Source organism: Patagioenas fasciata, chromosome 10 (genome assembly GCF_037038585.1).
Source record: "Patagioenas fasciata isolate bPatFas1 chromosome 10, bPatFas1.hap1, whole genome shotgun sequence".
Lineage (NCBI taxonomy): Eukaryota > Metazoa > Chordata > Aves > Columbiformes > Columbidae > Patagioenas > Patagioenas fasciata.
Genome location: NC_092529.1, coordinates 14,043,454 through 14,065,235, shown reverse-complemented (window position 1 = coordinate 14,065,235; position 21,782 = coordinate 14,043,454). Strand labels below are relative to the sequence as shown.

Here is a 21,782-nt window from a genome sequence, read left to right as displayed (position 1 = left end):
TGAGCACATCTGTGTGAGTAGTGTAAGGCTGTACCTACAGCATGTTTCTGACCGACCTTCTCCTGAGACACAGAGGCAGGTGTAGTCATAAAAACTTGTGAAATCTTATATACCTTGCTGTCTGCTGGTCACAATCCCCATGCCCAGGCAGATGTTAAGCAGTGTCTGGGAGTGTGGGTTGTGACTACAAGTCCTCTGAGCATAACTCAGTGTTGAACTCAAACACAAACCACGTCAAGGCTGAGATGCTGGTGCTCATGGCCATGGCAGGTTCACTGTTGTGCTTCTGCCAAGCACACTGTGCCAGGACCAGGAGTCTCTCACCCAAGCACCGAGCCCTGGATGGGAAACTAGACATGAAATGTGCCCAAGCAGGTGTGAAATTTTCCGCCACTTCAGCGCAGGCATTTTCTGCCAGCCAGATCATCCAGTGGGGCCTGTCAGGCAAAATGTCTTAATGAACACCGCTCCATTGACTCGGCAGTTGGACCTGTTTAGTTCTTATATGCAGTTGATTCTATCTCCCATGGGGTCAAGGGTATTGAATCCTTGCCATCACATTTATTAACGGCACCATCCCGGCAGTCTGTACCTGGAAACTGTGTCAAATGTGTAATTAGGAATTTATATCGTCTTAGATGACTGTGGCATCGCTCATCAGCACTGTCTGACTTCACAGGCAGGAGAGAACAAGTGCCTGGTCCTCTGCTTAGGGTTGCTGTGTTTCTGGTTTCTTCAGTTGCTGAAATGTTATCTCCTCCTCCCTGCTGTCCTGGGGGACAGCATCATTGACTGGAGTCCAGTCCTCATACCTCCTTACACCCACTCTAATGTGTGGGCTTCAACCAAGAATGTTCTTGGTGATTGAAAAATATCTGTTGAAGTATAGGAAGATGCCAGGAAAAGCTGTTGCTGAAATCTCATCATCTAGGGCAGCAAACAGAACTTTGAGACAGGCAGGGGAGAAGAAACCTAAATGAAATCTCTGACGTTAAAGAGTCCTTCGAGTTTCAGAGGCACCTGAACATCTGGATAGTTCACCAAACTGAACCTGATCATGTGAAGGTTAATCAATATATAGATGGTCCTTCCAATTCTAGGTGGAGTTAAAAGCAACATTAATGTGTCAGTCCTTGCTTTGAATTCTGATGTACAGCCTAGTGGTACTATGGCAATGGCTCAAGCATTTCTCCTGGGGCTCTTGTGACTTTGCAGATGGAGTGCAATGTTAGGGAGTCCTTGCTGGAGACAGAAATAGCGTGTAACAGGTTTTGCTGCTGGGACTCCTACTCTGGCAGCTACTGCCTTCCGGGAGGCAAAACTAAGTGTGTTGTTCAATGTTTGCCCAGAAGGAAGAGACTACCATGGAAAAAAAAAAGGAGTTTATTTGGTTTAGTTTCATATTCTTCTCTGGAGGCTGAGGTAGTGTGTACTGCACCCCTAATGAATAACCTGCCCTGAAGATATCTCTTACTGGTGGTTGAGGACTGTACAATTGTGTTATTAGGAATTCTGCCCTGGGGTACAATTACATTATTGCAGTCATTAAAGGCAGTCTATCTCCATAATAATGGAAATCCTGCCTTGGAGGCTTAACTGAGTCAAAATAATGTTCATAGCCTGACTCCAGAAGGTAAATTTTATATAGAAACATCTATAGCACAGATATAGATATATTGCAAATGCTGCTTGGAAACAAAGGCTATTTCTATATGGGTAGAGATACAGAAATCATTTTCTATCCATAATCTTCCCTTCTCATTTCAGTGCAAAATGGCTGTCATACTCTGTGAGAAAGGTCTTCAGTCCTACTAATGCCACTCTGTACAAAGTAAGAGCAGGTGAGACTGCTGCCTGCCACCATATCTCCCACCTTCCACACCACTGGGACAGGAGACAGGACTAAAATACATTGGCCCTCTGGCAAACCCTCTCTCAGGAGCAGGGGCTACCTTTTAGATAGAAATGATCATCATAAAGCTGTGCAGGCTATATCATCAGAGAGGGAGTAGCATACAAATAGTGTTTGGGACCCATTTGCATTCCCAGCATGCTTCTCAGGCAGAAGTCATTTTAGCCTTTTAATATACACTGTTGTGCTAATAAGCTGGAAGTTTGAGCCATTTGTCAAGATCTGCAACTGGTAGAGAATTGTTCCAGAAGCCAACAAGTACTGGGAGCTCAAGGTGGAAATGGTGTCTTTTGGTCATTGCAAAACTGCAATGTATCTTTGGGGCATGTCAGATTGTTCTTCAGACAGAAAGATTTGAGTTGAGTTCAGAATGTTTTTCACTTGCCATTCAGTTCTCTTACACTCCCAGATGTGTTTAACATCTGATCTCTTTATTCTGACTCAACAATAGGAGAAAAGAGATTCTGGAGAGCTGGGATCCCATTACATAGTTTATTTTTTCTAATGTCCCAACTATAACAGTGTGACTCAGAAGTGATGCTGAAGACTCCAGTCTTCAAATAGGGCAGAAAGGAGGACCTGGGTAATTATAGACCAGTCAGCCTCACCTCTGTCCCTGGGAAAGTAATGGAACAGCTTATCCTTGGTGCCATCTCAAGGCATATCAAGGATAAGAGGGTTATTAGGGGCAGTCAGCATGGCTTTACCAGGGGTAAGTCATGCTTGACCAAGCTCATAGCCTTTTATGAGAATGTAACAAGGTGGATGGATGATGGCAGAGCAGTGGCTGTGATCTACCTTGACTTCAGTAAAGCCTTTGACACAGTCCCTCACAGCATCCTCACAGCTAAGTTGAGGAGGTGTGATCTAGACAATAGAGTAGTGAGGTGGGTTGCAAACTCGCTTAAGGAGAGAAGCCAGAGAGTGGTAGCCAATGGTGCGGAGTCCAGTTGGAGGCCAGTATCTAGTGGAGTGCCTCAGGGGTCAGTACTGGGGCCAATATTATTCAATATATTCATTAACGATTTGGACGAGGGAATTGAGTGTACCATCAGCAAGTTTGCTGATGACACTAAGCTGGGAGGAGTGGCTGACACGCCAGAAGGCTGTGCTGCCATCCAGCGGGACCTGGACAGGCTGGAGAGTTGGGCAGGGAATAACCTGATGAAATTTAACAAGGGAAAGTGTAGAGTCCTGCATCTGGGCAGGAACAACCCCAGGTTCCAGTATAGGTTGGGAAATTACATATTAGAGAACAGTGTAGGGGAAAGGGACCTGGGGGTCTTGGTGGACAACAGGATGACCATGAGCCAGCACTGTGCCCTTGTGGCCAGGAAGGCCAATGGCATCCTGGGGTGTATTACAAGGGGGGTGATTAGTAGATCGAGAGAGGTCCTCCTTCCCCTCTACTCCGCCCTGGTGAGACCCCATCTAGAATATTGTGTTCAGTTCTGGGCCCCTCAGTTCAAGAAGGACAGGGAACTGCTGGAGAGGGTCCAGCGCAGGGCAATAAAGATGATGAAGGGAGTGGAGCATCTCCCTTATGAAGAAAGGCTGCAGGAGCTGGGTCTCTTTAGTTTGGAGAAGAGTGACCTTATTAATGTTTATAAATATATAAAGGGTGAGTGCCATGAGGATGGAGCCATGCTCTTCTCAGTGGCAAACAATGATAGGACAAGGGGTAATGGGATCAAGCTGGAACACAAGAGGTTCCACTTAAATTTGAGAAGAAGCTTCTTCCCAGTGAGGGTGACAGAGCACTGGAACAGGCTGCCCAGGAAGGTTGTGGAGTCTCCTACTCTGGAGACATTCAAAACCCGTCTGGACATGTTCTTGTGCGACCTCACCTAGGCGTTCCTGCTCCGGCAGGGGGATTGGACTGGATGATCTTCTGAGGTCCCTTCCAATCCCAAACATACTGTGATACTGTGACTTAAGCCTATGAGGTCAAGATGGAAGAGTGTTACTGTCCAGCTGCCTGAGGAGAGCTGACATTCAAAATCAAGCAGAAACTTCTTGAGTGGGGAGCGTGCAGAATGTAGAAGCCAGAACACATTTTTTAATTTAAATCTTAGTGGTATAATCTTATGTCTTCATTCCTGTGATTTTATGAAATGACATAGTTGGTGTCAATTAAGTTTTTGAATAGAAAATACATAGCATGTATGGCATTGTATACATAGGGTGTAGGCATCATACAGGCATTCTTTCCAGAGACGTGGTCTTCTGCAATTACTATGCCATGTGAAAGACGAATTATTCAAACTGTGCATATACTTTGCTCCAAAGCCGTCTCAGAAACCAAATCAATCATTCCTAGATATCTGTGGGAGTTGCAGAGGTAGAGGGTAATTTTATGTGAGATTTACCAATATAAAACAGAAATCCATAGTTATCCACAAGTCTGGAAAAATTTCCATTAGTTGATGGCCCCTGTATAACAGTGAAGTGAATGAAAGCAAGTCTTTAATGGATAGTCTTTCCTTTAAACTTCTGAATTCCTAAAGCCAAGCATCCTCCAGTTCACAGGATTTCCTATTTGTGACAATTATTTCTTGGCATTACATTGTACATATTATGAATTGACAGGAGTAGGAGGGGAAGTCACAGTAGTCAGATTGTTCTTGCAGGATTTTGTTAATCCTCTCATTATAATTCAATTACATCTAATGCCACAACATTAGATAAATTTGTTACTTACACTAGTGTTTTAAACCCTTTATTTTCAGGTGATCTTATCACATAAACCTTTCCATGTCTTCATAATTACAGCGTGACTCCCACAGAGAGCTGCACTTGCTCGCGAGTGGTTCATCCTCGCAGCGGTGGAAATCAGAAGTCATTTTAGTCACCAGCTTGTTCATTCAGATTTTGTGGGTGCAGGAGGGAGAATCAGGCTGTGTGTGATTAGAGACAAATCCTGGAGCTGTGGAGAGCAGTGCCAGCTGAAATTTAAATAAGTCTCTGTCACAACTGCTCCCATACTCCAAACTGTTGGAGGAACGTCCTGCAATGGAACTGTAATTCTCTTTGAACTGTAGATCAGGAAGCGTTTTTAAAATTATTTAAACCAGTTAGTTCACCAGTTAATTTAAACCAGGTAATTTTAAAACAATTAAATCTGCTTTAATTTTGATGTTATTTTCCACAGCTCACAAAAAAATGAAGTTGCAGCCTAACAAATCTGCACATGTAGGTATGCAGCATCCAACGGTTTGGCTATAGGACACCTGGTTAGAGTTGAGACTGATCCTGTGATCTGCATCCACAGACTGGGGCATTTTGTTACTTGGCTGCCCAGATTGAACTGTCTTTTAATAACTTACCACCCAAGACCATTTTGTTAGATATTAAGATATTAAGCAAATTTGCATGGAGTTGGTCAAGGGATATATTTTGCTGTTGGCATGGAATAATTTTACTGGAGTGGCATTGGAAGGGCTTGCTAGGTGCTGATTTGTAATGCAAGATTCACATCACTTTTTTTCCCCAAGTCTTTCCTCTTTTCTCAGGTGTTTCATTTCGACTTACAGAAATTACTTTAATTTGCATGCAATAATGGTAATAATTACATTTATTTATTTCAGACAGAGTGTTTCATTTTGTATATCAGTCTGTCAGAGAGACATAATGTCATTTTCCAGAACTGTTTATATGGTTCAAGAGCAGATGAGGGAGATGTCTTGTTTCGGTCTCTGCCTGCCATGGCTTCCTGCTGTGCTCATTCTTCCTTGTTCCCCAAGCATAGACTACGTGTAAGAAAACCAAGACAGAGTTGATTTAGGGAAATCCTATATTTCTGCCAGTCTTGTGGTTTATTACCAGCCACCCACCGATGTGGTGGTTACCCAAAGCACAGGGACAGGCTGTGGTACTGCAGTGGGGTGAAGTGTTTAGGTCTGGTCTTATGTGGCACTGTGTTGGAGAGCCCTGCTCCGGGGTGCTTTGGGCATTGCTGCAAGGAGGGCAGTGGGGCCAGCAGTGTTGTCAGCTGTCTTGTGCACTAGGTAAGAGCTTGCACACATCAAAATCTAATGTGTATTCCCTTGAAACAGTGAATGTTTAAAATACACCCACAATGGTCTTCATTCCCAATGTGCTCCTACAGTTATTAGAAGACACATTTACCCTGCTACCAGACATGTACTCAGTCCAGGACAGAAAAATAATTGTACTTTTAAGCCCCCAAACAAATTGTTCTTCTCCTTTTCTTGTTCATGTAAAGCCCTTACATCATTAGAGCTGTTTCTTTTCTATGAATATACAGTGCATGCATTGTTTATACAGTTTAATTGTAAGGAAGGAAATACATAAAAAAAACAAATTATGTTCTGTGCTGGTAGCAAAGAATATGAAAGTGTCCAATTAAACAGCCGCTCACTAGGACTTGTATAATAACAACATCTGTTATCTTAATTAAACAAGTTTCTGCATAAAGGGACCCTCATAGTGCACTTTGTTAGAGCAGGATCTGACCTAGATACTCCAGGCACACTCACTCTCTTCATGGAAATTTTCCCAGTTGGTCCCATTATCTTGCAGTCTTGACAAGCTTCATGATATATGAGCGCACTCTTGCACACACAAAGCCACACTGCTTAAAGCAGGAGGATCTGTATTTATTATTTTTTTTTAGCTGAAAACCAATAAAAGCACAGAAATGCAGCATATAGTGGCATTTACTCGTCAAGTTCAGTCCCAGCAACATTTGGAAGTGTAAAGAGTGCCCAGCTAACTTGGACCTTGTCAAATCATGTTCAGGAGAGAGAACCACACTTGCGGAAAGTGCTCATGATTCATTTTCAAAAGTGGTTTATGTGCTTCAGGGTTTAAGTAATTTAGGTCCAGATTCTTCCAGATATTTCATTGCTGCTCTCCACTGTAGCCTAGAATCAGAGACAATCTAGAAGGGTAAGTTCAGTTTTAAAAGTCCTGGTGCCCTGGTGACTTCTGAAAAGAAGATGAGGATTTGCAAGACTGGGAAGGAGCAGTGGGAGTTTGATGAGGGCTTGGATTTTTGTACCCATCTGCAAACAAACCAAACCAACAAACAAAAAAACAACAACAAACAGACCCCCCCGAAACCCCAGCCTCATCAGAAGGAGATGTGTCTGCTGCTTGGAGCTGTTCTCGGGGCTGTAGGATACCAGGCAGCTGTAGCCAAAAAGCCTCTTGGCTTTTCTCTTATTCCTTCAGTGTGTCTTGAGCTTGAAAAGTTGTGTAGATTCCAATTTTTTATTTGTTGCCTCAAACTTCCTAGTTGGTTGTTAATGACTTTAAACAGCCAGAATGAAAATGGCAATAGGACAGACAGCACATCTTTCTCAGTCTGGTGCCAGGGTATAAAACATGTCAATATTTTTATACTGATTACTTGAAAGATGTCACAGTAGCTTTTTGACACACAGTCTATTGACACTTGAGGAGAAAATAAAACCTCAAAGAATGCTTCCTATCATTGTTTTGCATTAATTGTGTTGACTGTCTTCCTTTTCTTTTTTTTTTTTTTTTTTATTTTTTTACATGATGCGCCTGTGCAATTTCTTTAAGACAGACAGGTAACCAAACCATCAATAACTTGTCGAGTTTTCATTACATCCTGCCTAGGCAAAATGAAAAATGACACCCTACAAATAGCTTTTTAAAGTTTGAATCAACAATGCAGCATTTGTCTTAGTTTTCAAAGACAATGGCAGAAGATGGCTCTACTTCATTGGAACATCTGAAATAACTGCCATGTCAACCTTAACACATTTTCTGCAAAAAGAGAACTAAAATGAACCAGGAAACCACTTGATTCAATGGTTAGAGGTATTGGAAAGCAGCCATCCTAGGCTTGATGGCCTCATGTTCATGGACTGTTTGTTTCTTGGCAGAAGCTGTGTTGTTCTGTTGTTCACAGTGTGTTTTAGCTTAAGCCCGTGGTGGCTGTGGATCTGTCAACTCAACACTAAATACCTGTAGTTTAGTGTGTGCTAACACTAAAAAACACTGGTTTGTGTGATCTGAAATTCATTGGTGGAAACCAGTCAGTTTTGCCATAGTTCTCTTTAGGAGTGGGTCATTAACTTTGCATTACTTCTTAAAGATAGTTACATGGACCTGTTTTCTTTGCGTGTATCTACTAAAGCTAATATATTCTGTTGCTTTTGTAGTTTGAGATATCTATCATATGCTTGTATGTGTAACCACATAAATGGTATCTCCACAAAGCTGTAGCAGCTTTCTGACGACTGATCCTTTCTTCAACATTAATATTAAGTTGGCAACTGTAGTTCATTCTTGCATTGTCTTTTCCTATGTCATTTCTAGCAAAAGGTTACCTGAGAAGTGTACCTGAGAAGAGATTTATTTAGAATCCAGAATCAGTGCTGGTTTATTTTGTTTGTATGTATAAAGTAATTCTGTTGATCCCTAAAATTTGCACGTTCATTTATCTGTTCCTGTAGAGCTGGGAAATTATTTCCTATAACCAGCCATAAATTGTTGTTGAGCATACCTGAGATGCCGATGAACGTAATCCCAACCTATGCCAAGTGCTGGTGTTCCACAAATGAGACGCTCTCTCACATCTTGACACAGTCTCCTGTAACATCAGCAATCTATTCCTGTTTTCCCAGCAGATTATTTTCACTGTGGAGTTATTTTAATAGTCAGGGATACACATGTAGGACATCATTGCTACTACTGCTGCTGCTGGAATGAACTTGCGACCACAAGTCAGCCGTGGTTTGACCCAACTTGCGGTGCTGCTGTGACCCAAGGCATCTACAAAAGTCAATGAGCTTGTGTATTACTTTTAAAAGTAGAGCCCTGCTTGCAGAGGTGGGCGAAAGGACAGGATGAAGCATCCAGAGAGCCCCATCTCAGAGACATCAAAACTCCAGAGCACAGTAAGACGTGTCCTGTGTTTACACACCCTCAACAGAAATGCTATCACTCGCTGTGTGCTGTTAAACAGCTGCTGCTTTTCCTGCTTGAGGTGTCTCATCTTTATGATTATTAAATTCATCTCCAGTTACTGTGCATACAACTACAAATTATGTCTCCCTCTCTGTAAAGACACCCCAGGAAAGAGTGAGTTCCTCCCCGCGGTGCTGTTGTGTTGGAGGCGGCAGGATCTGGCTCCCAGCAGCGAGGCAGGTTTCTCTCTGTTGGGAGCATACGCTGCAGCCAACGCTTTCAAAAATAAATGCCTGTAATTAGTCTCCTAAATGCAATTTGAGATTGATGTGTGGTTCATACTTGTTCTCCAATTGAAGAAAACAGTAATAATGATTTTAGTAAGTCGGTAGCGTTCTGAAGGAAAAAGTTATTATCAAATATTTCTTCTCTTGGATATTTTCACAATTAAGAGCAAGAAGGTAATGATTTTACAGTTAGAGCCACCGTTTAAGAAACACGTTTAACATCCAAAGAAATAATTATATGTCTATGGGGGAAAAAGGATTCCTAATGAACTTTTTAGACAACCTATCAGACTTGGTGATATTTTTGGTAATTATTTAAACATCAGTTTTATGTGATTTAAGTGTGTCCTTGGATCTTGCAAAGCAATGTTATTGTCAATTACAAGTGGAATGGATAATTTATCTTTGTACTGTGGGTATTTTCTATTGAAACTAGAGGAAAAGATGTTTTATCTTTAAAAGACTATGCCTTTGGGCTTCTATTTGGGTGGTATCAGCTGGAACAAATGCGCTGAGAACACATTTACTGCTTCTGCTCTAATCTCACAAATGCTTCCAGAAATGGTTTGTGTCAGCAGCTGATGCACAGAAAATCTTGCACAGATTTTTTTTTCTCATAAGAAAATGTTTTTTATGAGCTTCAGTGGAGTTCCTTTGATGCTCATGTTCTCCAAACCTCCGAAGCATTTACCGTAGGTGATGGCTTATCCTTGTTGGGAAAGGAGTTGTTTTAGCCTTGCACAGGGCAGTTTGCAAGTGTACTTTGTCCCTTCCCGCCACCAGTAAGAGCTACTCCAAGAGGAGAAGTCCTGGGATGGCCGGTACCCACCAGGAGCAACCCTGTCCTCCACTGGGCTGTTGCAGCTCTCATGGTTTACGGCAAATGGCCAACTTAGTCTGTGAAAATAAACCGAGAAGTCAAAGAGCTGTGTCAAGAGGGCAATTTCCCATGGGGAGTGGTCTTCATTTCCCACCAAAATCAATGGAAAATTGGCTCTATGCACCACTGGACCCTTCCAGACTCTCAGAATCTTCCCACATAGCTCAAATTATCATTGTCTCATGTTTAAGGAATAGAAGCTGGAAAATTGATCTTTCCTTTGCTTTACTGAAATCTACTTCCTCAAATACTTATTTTCATGACATGGTCTGTCTTACTGTATTTATTTTAATTTTCTGTTAGTGAAAAAAAGACCAGTAAGGGAGAGGAGGTAAAAGGTTTCTATTATTATTATTAATATTTCAAATTCACCACAGCCTGCTCGTTTCCTTTAGGGTCCTTAGCAGTGCCTGTGTTTGGTTTGGTTTGGTTTTAAGAAATATATTTGTACAGAAACCGTTCTTAGGTAACGTGGTGATACTTTTATATTTGAGTTCCGACTCAAGGAATCTTTAAACAATTTATGTGAAGGCTCTAATAGCTGTAAGTGCTCACTTCTTTCCCTCTGCCACCCCAGTCCTTTGGGATGAGGTTTTGTCAATCCAGACTTGTCTTAAAATCTACAGGCCAAAGGGAGAATGGTGATAAAACACAGCTTTTGTGTTTATAGTTATTAATATAGGCTGGATACAGTATTATTTATTTAGACTGCTCCATTATCGCAGATAAACAATTTGTTGAAAAACAAAATTGTAGGAGAACTTAGGATGCCAGATCCATGACTGGTTTAAGCTGATATTGAATTCAGCGGAGTTACGTTGTTTGATGTTGCCAAAAGGACCCCTACTATTTTCTCAAAAATATTTATGTGGGCAAAGTATGTTTGGTTTTTTTTCACTCTCTCTAGAAAAATATTTTCAATTTTTTATGATAATTGGAAAGAAGTGCAGTTTATACTCTCCTCACCTTTAATTCTTCTTACTTAGCAAGCCTGTAAATTAAAAGCCTAAAAAGAAAACACATTTACACACAACAGTTCACATCCCTGGAAGAAACATTCTTAGTATTTTCTCAGAGATCAATACTGAGAAATCGCTAAGAAAAAGAAGTGTAATATTCTGTAATTTTTTTGTTGTTGTTGCAGCAAGGTTAAGAGCAGCTATTACCTAGAAACACCTTACAAAAAATTTGTTTTAATTCTTTGTGCTCTCCTATTGTAGTCTCAGAACACAGAAAATGCTACATGAACCCAAATTCTATGCACCATAGATGCGTGGGTGCTGTTCCTCAGTGCCATCTCCAGTGTTTTTGACTTGAACAAAATATAAAGATTTTGGATATTGAGAAGCACACCCATGACCCCAGTAGCCCCACATAGTTGTGCCACACACAGCCTAAGGAGTTCAAACACTTCATCCTAAGGCTCTTTAGCTCCTTTTAAAATGCATCTTCCGCAAAGCACGCGGGAAATGTCCGAACTCAATGGAACAGGATTTTACCTCGGTTTATTTTGAGCAAATATAGTTCTTACCTGAAAATTAATTATAGGGAGTTTACTGTTAAGAGACCTGCCAGTTGTCATGGATAAGGAAGGCCTTATCTAATCCCTGCTTTCACCAGGAGAAAGACATACACTAAATTAAATGGGCTTTGACTGAAGCTCTAAATTACCTCAGGCTTTTCTGTGAACCAAGAAAAGACAAGTAGTTACAGACAAATAAGTACCAAAACAGCTGTAGGTAGTTTTCTAAATCAAAACTAGCAGATTCTGGACAAGAAGTTGCATATCTGTAGAAAACTAACTGTGCAGTTTGACTGTCCACATTGGGTGTGAGTTTAGATGGGTGATCAAATGGAAACTGCTGTAATGCAGACCTAACCAACAGTATCATCCTGCGTTTCACTTGGAGTTATGCTGATGGCCGCTAAACATGGACCCAACTTGTCCTGTCTTCACTCCTGTTGCTGCCCTGACCGTAGCCCTTGGGATGTGTTGATGTCCCACACTGGTGGCAGTACAGGCACCAGCCATTTCACACTCTTTTTCAGAAACATTTGGGCTAACAGCATGTGGGCAAAGCCCAAGCCTGGAAAGCCCTGGATGCTTATGGGGGAATGCTGAGCATTTTTGGCCAGTATTGAGGTTGGGTAGGAAGTCTCAGATGGTGTGATGAGGCGCTGGGTGTCTCCCCTCGTCCTCTCCTCCCAGCACACCAGGGATCACTGAGGGTGTTGAGTGAAGCCCAAGAAGTTGGCTTTGGTGTCAACCTATAATTCAATGTGGATTAATGTCACAAGCAGAAAGCTCTGCCCTTACTGTTATTTATTTACACAACATAAATAGTATTGTTACATATGAAGACAGCATCCCAGGGCCACAGAAATTATTAGCTGTGGACCGTGCTCTGAACCAGCCCATACTTCAAGTGATGAGCAGGTACTCGTGAGTGGTGTCCCTGACTTCAGGGAGTACTGTGCTCTGAGCAGTAAATCTGTCTCAAGCAAACCTGTGAGTGTTTCTAAATTTCACTGCATTTTCCTGAAATAGCCTAATGTGCAATACTGCTTTTATGAGATCATTTTAATAATCCCAGTCTCTGCTTCATTGCATGGGAAGCATTATTGAAAAGGTAATAAACTGCTACAAAGACACGTGATAGAAATAGAAATAATTTGATAAATAATGCAATTGCCTGGAATCATTTACATTTGCAGTAGAGTTGTGGCATGAAACTGAGTTGCTGTAAGGCTAAAAATTGCTCTAGATATTCCTGCCTATGGATTATGGGAAAAGGCTGAGCAAATACACCGCTGAGATTGCAGTCTGGTTTGTCTCTTCCCTTTGCTTTCTTCCTCTGCTTCCAACCCCCCCCAGCCCAAGCAAGGCTCTGGAGGATGGACAATAGGCCATTCATCATGTCAGCTGAAATACAGTGTTTTTTCACAGGTACATTTAGCCTAAATCCTCTCTCAGAAGACGGATTATCTCTTAGAAGAACTCTAGCACCACAGTCTCTTTTCAATAGCCACGTCAACCACTGCCACAAAGGCTGTACATGAAGGGATCAATGGTAGTTTTATCTCAAATTGCACTCAGTGTGTGTTTCTTCCAACTGACATTCATTTAAATGCTTGCTCTAAGACATCTTTTCTCCCTGTAATAGAAAAAGGATTGGACATCCCAAGCATTGTTTCCTGGGGAAAAAAAAAATTAAAATATTCACTTGGCTAAGCACGAAGTATTTCAGATGTATGTGTTTAATCAACAGTGAAAGCAAGTGTAGTTATGCTTGTATTTCATTAATTAAAATACTAAAATTATCAGATAAGAAACAACATACCTTATTTCATTGCAGCAGTGCTAATAAAACCGTTTGAGAAAAAGAGAGGGAAAAAAAAAAAAATCATCACTTTCTAATTATGAGCACTTTGCTCCAAAGAAGCACTGGAGCTCTAATCTGCAGTCCGGTAGTTGAGCTGCCCGCCTGCGTGTGGCGTCCCTGGGGAAGACAACTGTGACCGTCACAACTGCCATATGCACTGCATCTGTGATCCATTCATATTCCGCACATTTCCATCTGCTGAACAGAAAAATAGGGGACAAGCTGAGAAGAATATATTGAGGGATACCTGCAGTATAATCTGTCTGGTGCAGATCTTCTATCAATGATGTGTGTACTTTGCAAGTTAGAAAAAAAAAATGCAATGGAAAGGTTAGTGCAAGGACCTGCTACTCATCCTGCAAAAGCTTTCACCTGGCAACTGCAAGATGCAGGTGAGGCTGAACAACCCCTGGCTCTGCAGTGCTGGTTCCTGGACCCACAGAGATTTTCTCTTAATTAAACAGAGCAAGATGTTATAGAACATGCTGTAAGTCTGGGATTTTTAAGCAAGCATTTTGTCAAAGCATGAGGTCAAACCCGAGCAGCAGGTCGTAGGTATGTTTTGGTAGATGCAAGTGATGCACTCAGAAACCGAAAGGTCAGATTTCCTTGGAGCTGGACTGGAGGTAATTACTGACACTCAGTTTTATTATGCACTCTGGGAGTTTTGCAGTTTTCAGTCATCATTTATATTCCAAATAAGGTCGTTTTCAGAAAGTCAATGATAAAACTCTACTGATCTCAGCAGGACATATTCTGTCTCTAAATGCACATGTTACTGACTGAGAAATATTTATCAGCTCCTGTGAATCCTGCCCAGCAGTGGGGAATGCTGCAGTGAGCTACACGAACCAGATCTATTGCACTCAATTCAGGGTTGGAGGTAACGTGATGGGCAACTTAACAGATATGGCAGGTGTACCATAAACTGAAAGGTAAGAACTAATAGATCAGACTGAAATGATTATGCACTGCTATTTCTCCTCATACTGCTCCAGGGCTGCCTGACCTCTTCCATCCGTCTCCAGCAGCTGCTGGAGACACTGGGCAAGTTAGTGCCGCTGTATTGGTCTAGGCAGCCAGCCACCATGATGTGGCCATGATGGTGGATCCTTTCTAGGTAGTGTGTCTTAACATAGCAGAGCTCTGTGCAACTCTAACACACATTTAGATATTTGGCATCCCTAAAGATGAATCCTTCTCCTTCCTGTGCTTTTCAAGGTCCACACCAAGCAAACAGTCAAATGCTTTAAGACTCTTCCAGTCCTGCAGAGCTCACAAAGGGCAGGCACAGTTGTTGGGCACACAGCATCAACAAAACCTGCTGCAGAAACTGTGCGTGTTGGTTTTGGAAAAGGCTTATTTAGGGTAATGCAAAGTGTTCAGCTTGCAACTTTTCACATTTGCTGCTGCAGTGGCAAAAAAAAAAAAAATGGACAAGGAAGGCTGAGGAGAAATGGTTTTGGCATTTTTAAAGGTCCTTTGTCCCCAGAAGAGTTTTGATCAAAACACTGTCAAGGTCAGCTCTTCCTGAGGTAGAACCCAACGCTTTGGTTTAGGAAACAAATGACCCTTTTATCTCCTAAATTCAGATGTGTCTCTGCTCTCTGTGGACCTGAAATCTCAGTTGACAACACAGACCAACAGATTCTCTCTTACAAACACTATGTTTAAAATAGATGACCTTTCTTTATATAAGGATGCTAACCTATCTTCTATCATCTCTTTTTTTCAAATGGATATTTTTATCTTCTTTGATTTTCTCCGATATTAGTAATGACCACGAGCCAGATTATCAGTAGAGCAGTTGAATTAACCTGTATAAGAGAAGACTTACATTTTTAGTTGTTGTTACTACTGTTGTTGTTAGTGGTGACAGGGAGCCCAGAACATCCAATAGCAAGTCAGGAGCTCATTTTTTGAGTTTGCAGTGGTTTAAAGAGGTGCATACCCAGAAAGCAGCACTCTGTTTCAAAGTAATACAGATGTTTATTGTAATGTGGTTTATTTTTATGTCTTTCTAGGCATCTTACTAGAAAAAGTTCTGGAGATCTATTTCAGCAGAGGAAGAAAGCATACTGAACAGCATATCATTTAAGTTGAACTTTGTGTCTTGAAAAAACTTCTTCAACCAAACTGCTAAAAGTGGTTGATGAAGGGAAGTTTGCTTTCAAGCCAATTAGCAGTTTGAGAACCCTCAGTGGCCTGAAATGACCCCATCCTCTCATTTAATGCAGATATGTCTACAAAGAACAGCTGTGAATAAGCAAAATCAGTGAAAGGTCTTTCTACTTTCTCAACTAACTGTAAGAAATTTCAAAGTGTTAAAATAATTACTCATTAACTTCTAACACATTGGATTCAAATTAGAGGACAAAACATTCAGTGTAGAAAAGCACCTTCAGCAAAAAGAGCCACATAACCATAACCTCCTAATCAATGAATCACAGTAAGGTTTTAATGGTCTGATGTATTTTAAAAAAATCAGTTCACTTGCACAACTATTGGTCAATTTTAATGCTGGTCATTTACAAGAGTGTGCAGGAAATTAGATACCAAATGAGAATTAAACATGCCTGGAGCTTCTTTGGGGAAGGAGTTTGAAGAACTTGGTCCAAGTCCCACCTGAACTCTTTGCAGCGTATTACCAGAGTTAAAGGATATCTTTGTGCTCAAATTGTAAAGCCAGCCAGCCGTAGCTTTCAGCTTAGAAATGGAATGAGATAAAGACAGCACTAACTCCCTGAGATGTGCCAAAGCCAACGGTGGATTGACTGTCCTTATCCAAAGGTCGTCTCGAGTGACTGAGTCCATATTAACTACAGACTAATTTTGCACTGGAAATAAAGACAACTTAGAAGGAAACCAATAGCATGAGGAAGACAAAGACAGAAAAGGCATTAGAATTTGAAATTAAAGCTAGCTTCATCAACAGATAAAATTAAAATGATCCATGGAAGAGATTATCCTGCAAATAGGTTCCAACCATATAGCTCAAAGTAAAATATAAATAAATAAAAATAAATTCTCAACTGCACAAAAATAGCCTAAAACATTACTTTTTCCTGGATTTCTTGGAATGGCAAAAATGCTGAAGGAGTGAGTACAGAGCCTGGCACAGGCAGTGCTGGAGCCACATGGTCCTTCTTGAGCTGGAGCATGTTGCTGAGCTTGTGTTGTTGTTTATATTGATTTGAATTTTAATGCATGCCAAGGGCACCTTCATCTTTCAGAAAGGCACCATTCTTTTCAAAGACCTGAAGTTAATAAGAGCAGTTAAGTAATTCCTTGGGAGATCCTGGTGCTGCCTCTGCACAGGCTCTGGCACTGGAGACCAGTGTGGCAAGTCCTGTGCTCCAGTGCGCATTTAATGTAATACATACATTGATTTGTGCCAACATAGTCATGAAGATAAGAGACAAGTAGCTATATACTACTCTCTTCCAATTATTGAGCTGCAGCAAGTGCTACAGAAGCAAATATACGGCACTGGACTCCTGCAAAAATAAATTACAATAGTGAATGTTACTGACTGCAACAATTTGGAGACCTATAAGCCAGTTGAGAAACTTCTATTAATATCACTGCTTTTGATGTGTGAATATAACCTCTGTCCCTGGTCTCTGCCAGCTGACCTGCATGTTGTTGTGCTGCTGCAAGAGCAGGTCAGGGAGAGGGTAGCCAAGATGGAGATTTGGTGGCTTCTCAGGTGAGAAGTACTTCTGCACTGGTGCAAGTATTGTTTGCTAAGTTTCTTTCAGCCTGATTTCTCAGTGCAGTTGTGCAGAGCTTGATTGGTGTTAAGTATGCAAGAAGGCTTCTTCATTTTCTTTCAAATTAGCTAAATTGGGAAATAATTGACCAGGAGAAGGCAGGAATTAATACAAGAGTTTTCAATGTAGGTCTGAAAGGGGAGAAAGCAGATTGTGCTGCAAAATGTGATACTGAAGCAGACAACCAAGTATTTTGCTAAAAGAGGTGGTATTAGGCTGGGGAAAAGATTTTTCTGGAGCGTCCTTAGATTATGCCTCCATGAGGCACAGGTCATTCATGCTTTGATGGGATTTGCTGGGCAGGATCAGGTTTTCTGTTTTAATTGAAAATGGATCAGGAGACAAAGCTAATTGGGAGCACGAGGAAAGCCTCAAGTGCAGCCCTTGTGCACAAGGAGGAGCCAGGGATCACCCCAGGAATTAAGCTGCCATCCTCTCCTGCATCCTGCCCTCCAAGAGACATGTACCACTGCAGATAACAACACTGTTTTGAGGGGAATACATATGTGAGGAGGGGATGGGAATGAAATAGTGTGTTGGTTGTTTTTTTGTTGTGTGTTTTTTTTTTTTTTGTCAACTTGCAATGCAGCTGTAGATAACCCCCATGGGCTGAGTTTTACTGCTGGCAGAGCAGTGGAATGTGCGGAGGGGAAACTCGGCAGCTTGGTACCCTTGCTGAAAAGCCATCAGCCTTCTTGGAAAAAAGCAGCAATGAAACACCTGCTTCATTTCTTCTGTTCAACAGAAGCTTTTACATTGTTAAGCAGCAAGCGTGGAGATTTTTAGGTGTATCATATCTTGCAAGGGTTGTCATGGTGAGAGCTGAATATCAAATACAAACATGTGTAAAACCTACACAAGCTGCTGATGTATAAGTTAAAGTTGCCTCTAAGTAAAGACACAGAAACCTCATGTGAATGATCCATTCAGTATTTATGAATTACGTCCTGAGAGTTTTCTGTCAGCTAAATTCCCTCTGTAATGGGCAATGCACTGTCTGTTGTTCAAACCATCAATAATTAATGCAGACTCAGAAGAGTTTTACATTGACTTAAAAAATATACAACTTCTATGTCTGCCGTCTTTCCAGAATCACTATTTTGGATGATGGGAGCCTCCGGATTGTCAACGTCACCAAATCCGATGCGGGAAGTTACACCTGTGTGGCAACAAACCACTTTGGGACAGCAAGCAGCACGGGCAGCTTGGTTGTGAAAGGTAATTGCAATTTTTGTTGCATGTGACTGATATTCCACTTTATCATCTAAGAGCATCCCAGGCAGCTCCATGCATGCTGCTGCTTTCCCATTTGATGCTGATGTAAATGTAGCCTTGCGGATTAAATCGTCTTTCGCATCTCAGAAACCTGATGAGCCTTGTGGGTTGGAGACAACATTAACAGCAAGAAGGTGTCTGTGGTCACACTGACTGAGAGCGCTTGCAGCAAGTTAATGTGTTTGTTTTCATACATAGTTTAAAATTATACTGCAAATGACACGTGAATTGTAATACGAAACCAGATCCCTTGTCTGTTTCATTGTATGACTTGTTTCTAGCAATGGCCAGTAATCATGCATGAGAAATACTTGCTCTTGCTGCAGCCAGCTGTGTCCTAAGATTCAGTTTTACAAAGGACATGCATAACACCATGGTGTACCTGTGGAGAAGTATTGCCCTCAGCATGCTGAAATTAGATGATGTCCTTTAAAAACATCTCTTATCTAGTTAAACTTTATTTGTTCTTGTTATTCCTAAACTTCTATTATCTTTTTTTTAAAAACCTTCTGAACTCTTTAATACATCTCATCTTGTTGCAGAATGATGCAAGAGTTTCAGCCTTGCAATTCAATGTTATAGTTTTTTAAAAGATGCACAAACTCTGATTTAATTTCACTATTTCTTATCCAGGGCTGGATTTCTCCATTTCAGGAATTCAAAGCATTTATTTATGTGTGTTCAGAATTCTTCTGTCAAATAGTTTTTTTCAAAAAGAAAAACTATAACATTTAACAAAAGTATTTCAAGTAACAGTTTGATAAACAATGAGAGACATTGCCAGATGTCTTAAATTAATTTTTGGCCTGCTTACCACTAGTCCAATGTCTGATGAATTATTATAGGCAATGAACGTATAGATTATTACACTTAAAATCACTCTCCATCTCCTCCTTATTTGGGGAAAAACCTATATAGGATAACAAATCAGAAAAGATTGATTACAAAGCAATAAATCAATCACAAAGCTTTAATGCTGTCAGTTTTAATTCTCCCATATATTGGCATTGATGGATAGTATTTGGTGAAAGCCTCTCCCCATCAATTATTTTTATGCTATACAGGGAATACTTCAAAATATTTCAATGCAAGTTTTAATCCATGCTTTTTTATAGTCGGAGCACATTTCAGCAAATAATGTCAGGATCAAGCAAGTGCTGATAAAGCTGCTGAGCCCCTGTCACAGTTACAAGCTGCCAGTGACAGTGGCACAGCAGCAGGTTTTTCTCAGAGCAAAATGTTTGCCTCCACCTTAGCTACCCAGTCAGGTATTTATAGTTAAATGGGATGTTTCTGGGGTTGTGCTTCATGGCACATCCCCGGGACTGTGTTATCCCTTTGAGTGTTTTGCTGTTGCATATTGATACCAAGAGTGCTTCAAGTTTGGGGTTGTTCTGAAGAGCTTGCATGGCATTTGCCCTGTGCCCGTGTCAGTCCCTGCGAACAAAAATAGAGACAAGTGAAGATCAGCATTAGATTTGTATGTCAGCTGACTCTGCCTTTTCCTAATTTGTGTCGTCCTGAGGAGGCACCCACAACAAATAGCTACGAAAGCAATGCTGAGGAAAAACAAACACATAAAAGACCTTGTCTATTATTAAAATGGTTGGTCAGCTACTGTCTGCCCCAAGGCAAAACCGGAGAGCAAAACAATAAATACAGCCCAAATGTCCTTTCCTGGCCTCCACGGGGACCACAGGAGGGTGGTGGCCTGTGTTCGCAGCAGGAGGGACCGGCTTGTCTTCTCCAGGCTGCACACAGCTGAGGTTCTTCTGGTTTCCAAAGTGCTGCAGTGCATCAAGGGCATTGAATCAGGGTCTGCAGTTCAGGGACCACTCGTAGCATCGTGAAAAGGCCCATCGTTGAAAATGGGAATGTGTTTTGTTTCTGTTATTGAAGAGTCATGCTTCTGTAGTTCGTGGCTTTATCCTTTCTTCCTCGCGGTACCCAAGGAATAACCCGTAACTCCGAGCACAATAGTCAGCAGCGATTGTACCTGATCTTTGGGTTCACGTGGTTTACAAATCACTCTTCTTTGCGGTAAGGTTATAAAGGATTAGCAAGTGGTTTTTCTCCCTGAGTGCTCCGTTTTAACTCGATTCCATTAGCATTAATGGGAGCGACACATGTGCATGAAGCAGAGAATAAACTCTTAAGCCCAAGATGTGGATATTAACAGCAAACCGAGAAATGCAATTTCAAAGTCTATCCCATAAAAAGTATAAAAGAGGAGAAACTATTCTGAACTCCAAATGAACTGTGTAAAATACTATATTATACTGAAATGCTTGAGTTTCTCTGCCCTAAGTAAAACACCGGCAAGTTTTGAAGGAAATATGACTGAATACCTTATTTTAACTCAGTTTTGCAGTGTACAAAAAGCCTAATTTATCAGCTGATAAGTTTTTTGACCTTAGGATATGCTTATATTCTTTTTTAACTTATCTGATGTCATTGAGTAAAAAACTGTGAAGGTCAAAAGATGTTTCCTGTGTTCTTCCATTAACGCTGCAGGTTCTCTTCTCTTTTTTCTTTTTTTTTTTCTATTTTTCTTTTTTTTTTTTTATTTTTTTAAATTTTCTCTCTTGGGGCCAGATGCTGACAGTGTGAAAGACAGTGTAGGCGAGGATGGGAGGGGAAGAATATCTGTTACACCAGAACCAAGAAGCTTAAAATAAATCTCTGGCAAACAACCAGATAGGGATGAATAAATATTCATATTATGCATGAGTAGACAGCTTAAAAAATATGAAATTCTGACGGGTGCCCATAGGGCTGTGTATTAACATGCTGTTGTCAGAACTGGTGAACCTGAGTGGTTTTCCGAACCAGTGAGATTGTGGTTTGGGTTTGTTCTGTTGGCTGGTGCTGAACAAGAACCGCTCTGGCCTCTGAGACCTGAAGTCTTGCAAACTTGCATGTATGGTTTGACCTTTAAATTAAAACGCAGGATTGAATTTGTAAGGATAGAGAAGAATCCCACAGACAGTGTTCAGAGCTATGTAAAGCATGGTATGTGCTTACATGTAGCATATAAATATTTATTTTCCATCTATTTTTTCCCATTTTTTTCTTCTACTTGGGGCTAAATGTTCAATTCTTCTGGCACATAGAAGGACTATAGACTCTCTAAGTACTGGGGGATTAAATGACAAACTGTAAACAGGCATAGACTGTACAATATGAGTTTATTTGTATTTAATGCAGTAATATAAATTAGCTAATATAGCAGCAGCTCTGAAATAGGAAACTAATTTCAAGACATTGCAATAAAAGCTCTGAATATAGGAAGCGTAAGAACAGACTCCTAGTGCTAATGACCCAGCTCATGCCCTTCAGTGGCAAGGACCAAGACGTAAATGAAGTTTC

At 41.0% G+C, this 21,782-nt stretch overlaps 1 protein-coding gene across 12 annotated transcripts in view; it reads left to right on the top strand.

Annotated features, from left to right (window-relative positions):
• LOC136105736 (contactin-4) overlaps positions 1–21,782 on the top strand; it is a 335,594-nt gene that overhangs the window by 277,846 nt on the left and 35,966 nt on the right. For all 12 annotated transcript variants that reach the window (XM_071813202.1, XM_071813201.1, XM_071813208.1 and 9 more), the window contains one exon: positions 18,229–18,356. In XM_071813202.1, the coding sequence (XP_071669303.1) occupies positions 18,229–18,356 (128 nt within the window). The remainder of the gene's footprint in view (positions 1–18,228; positions 18,357–21,782) is intronic.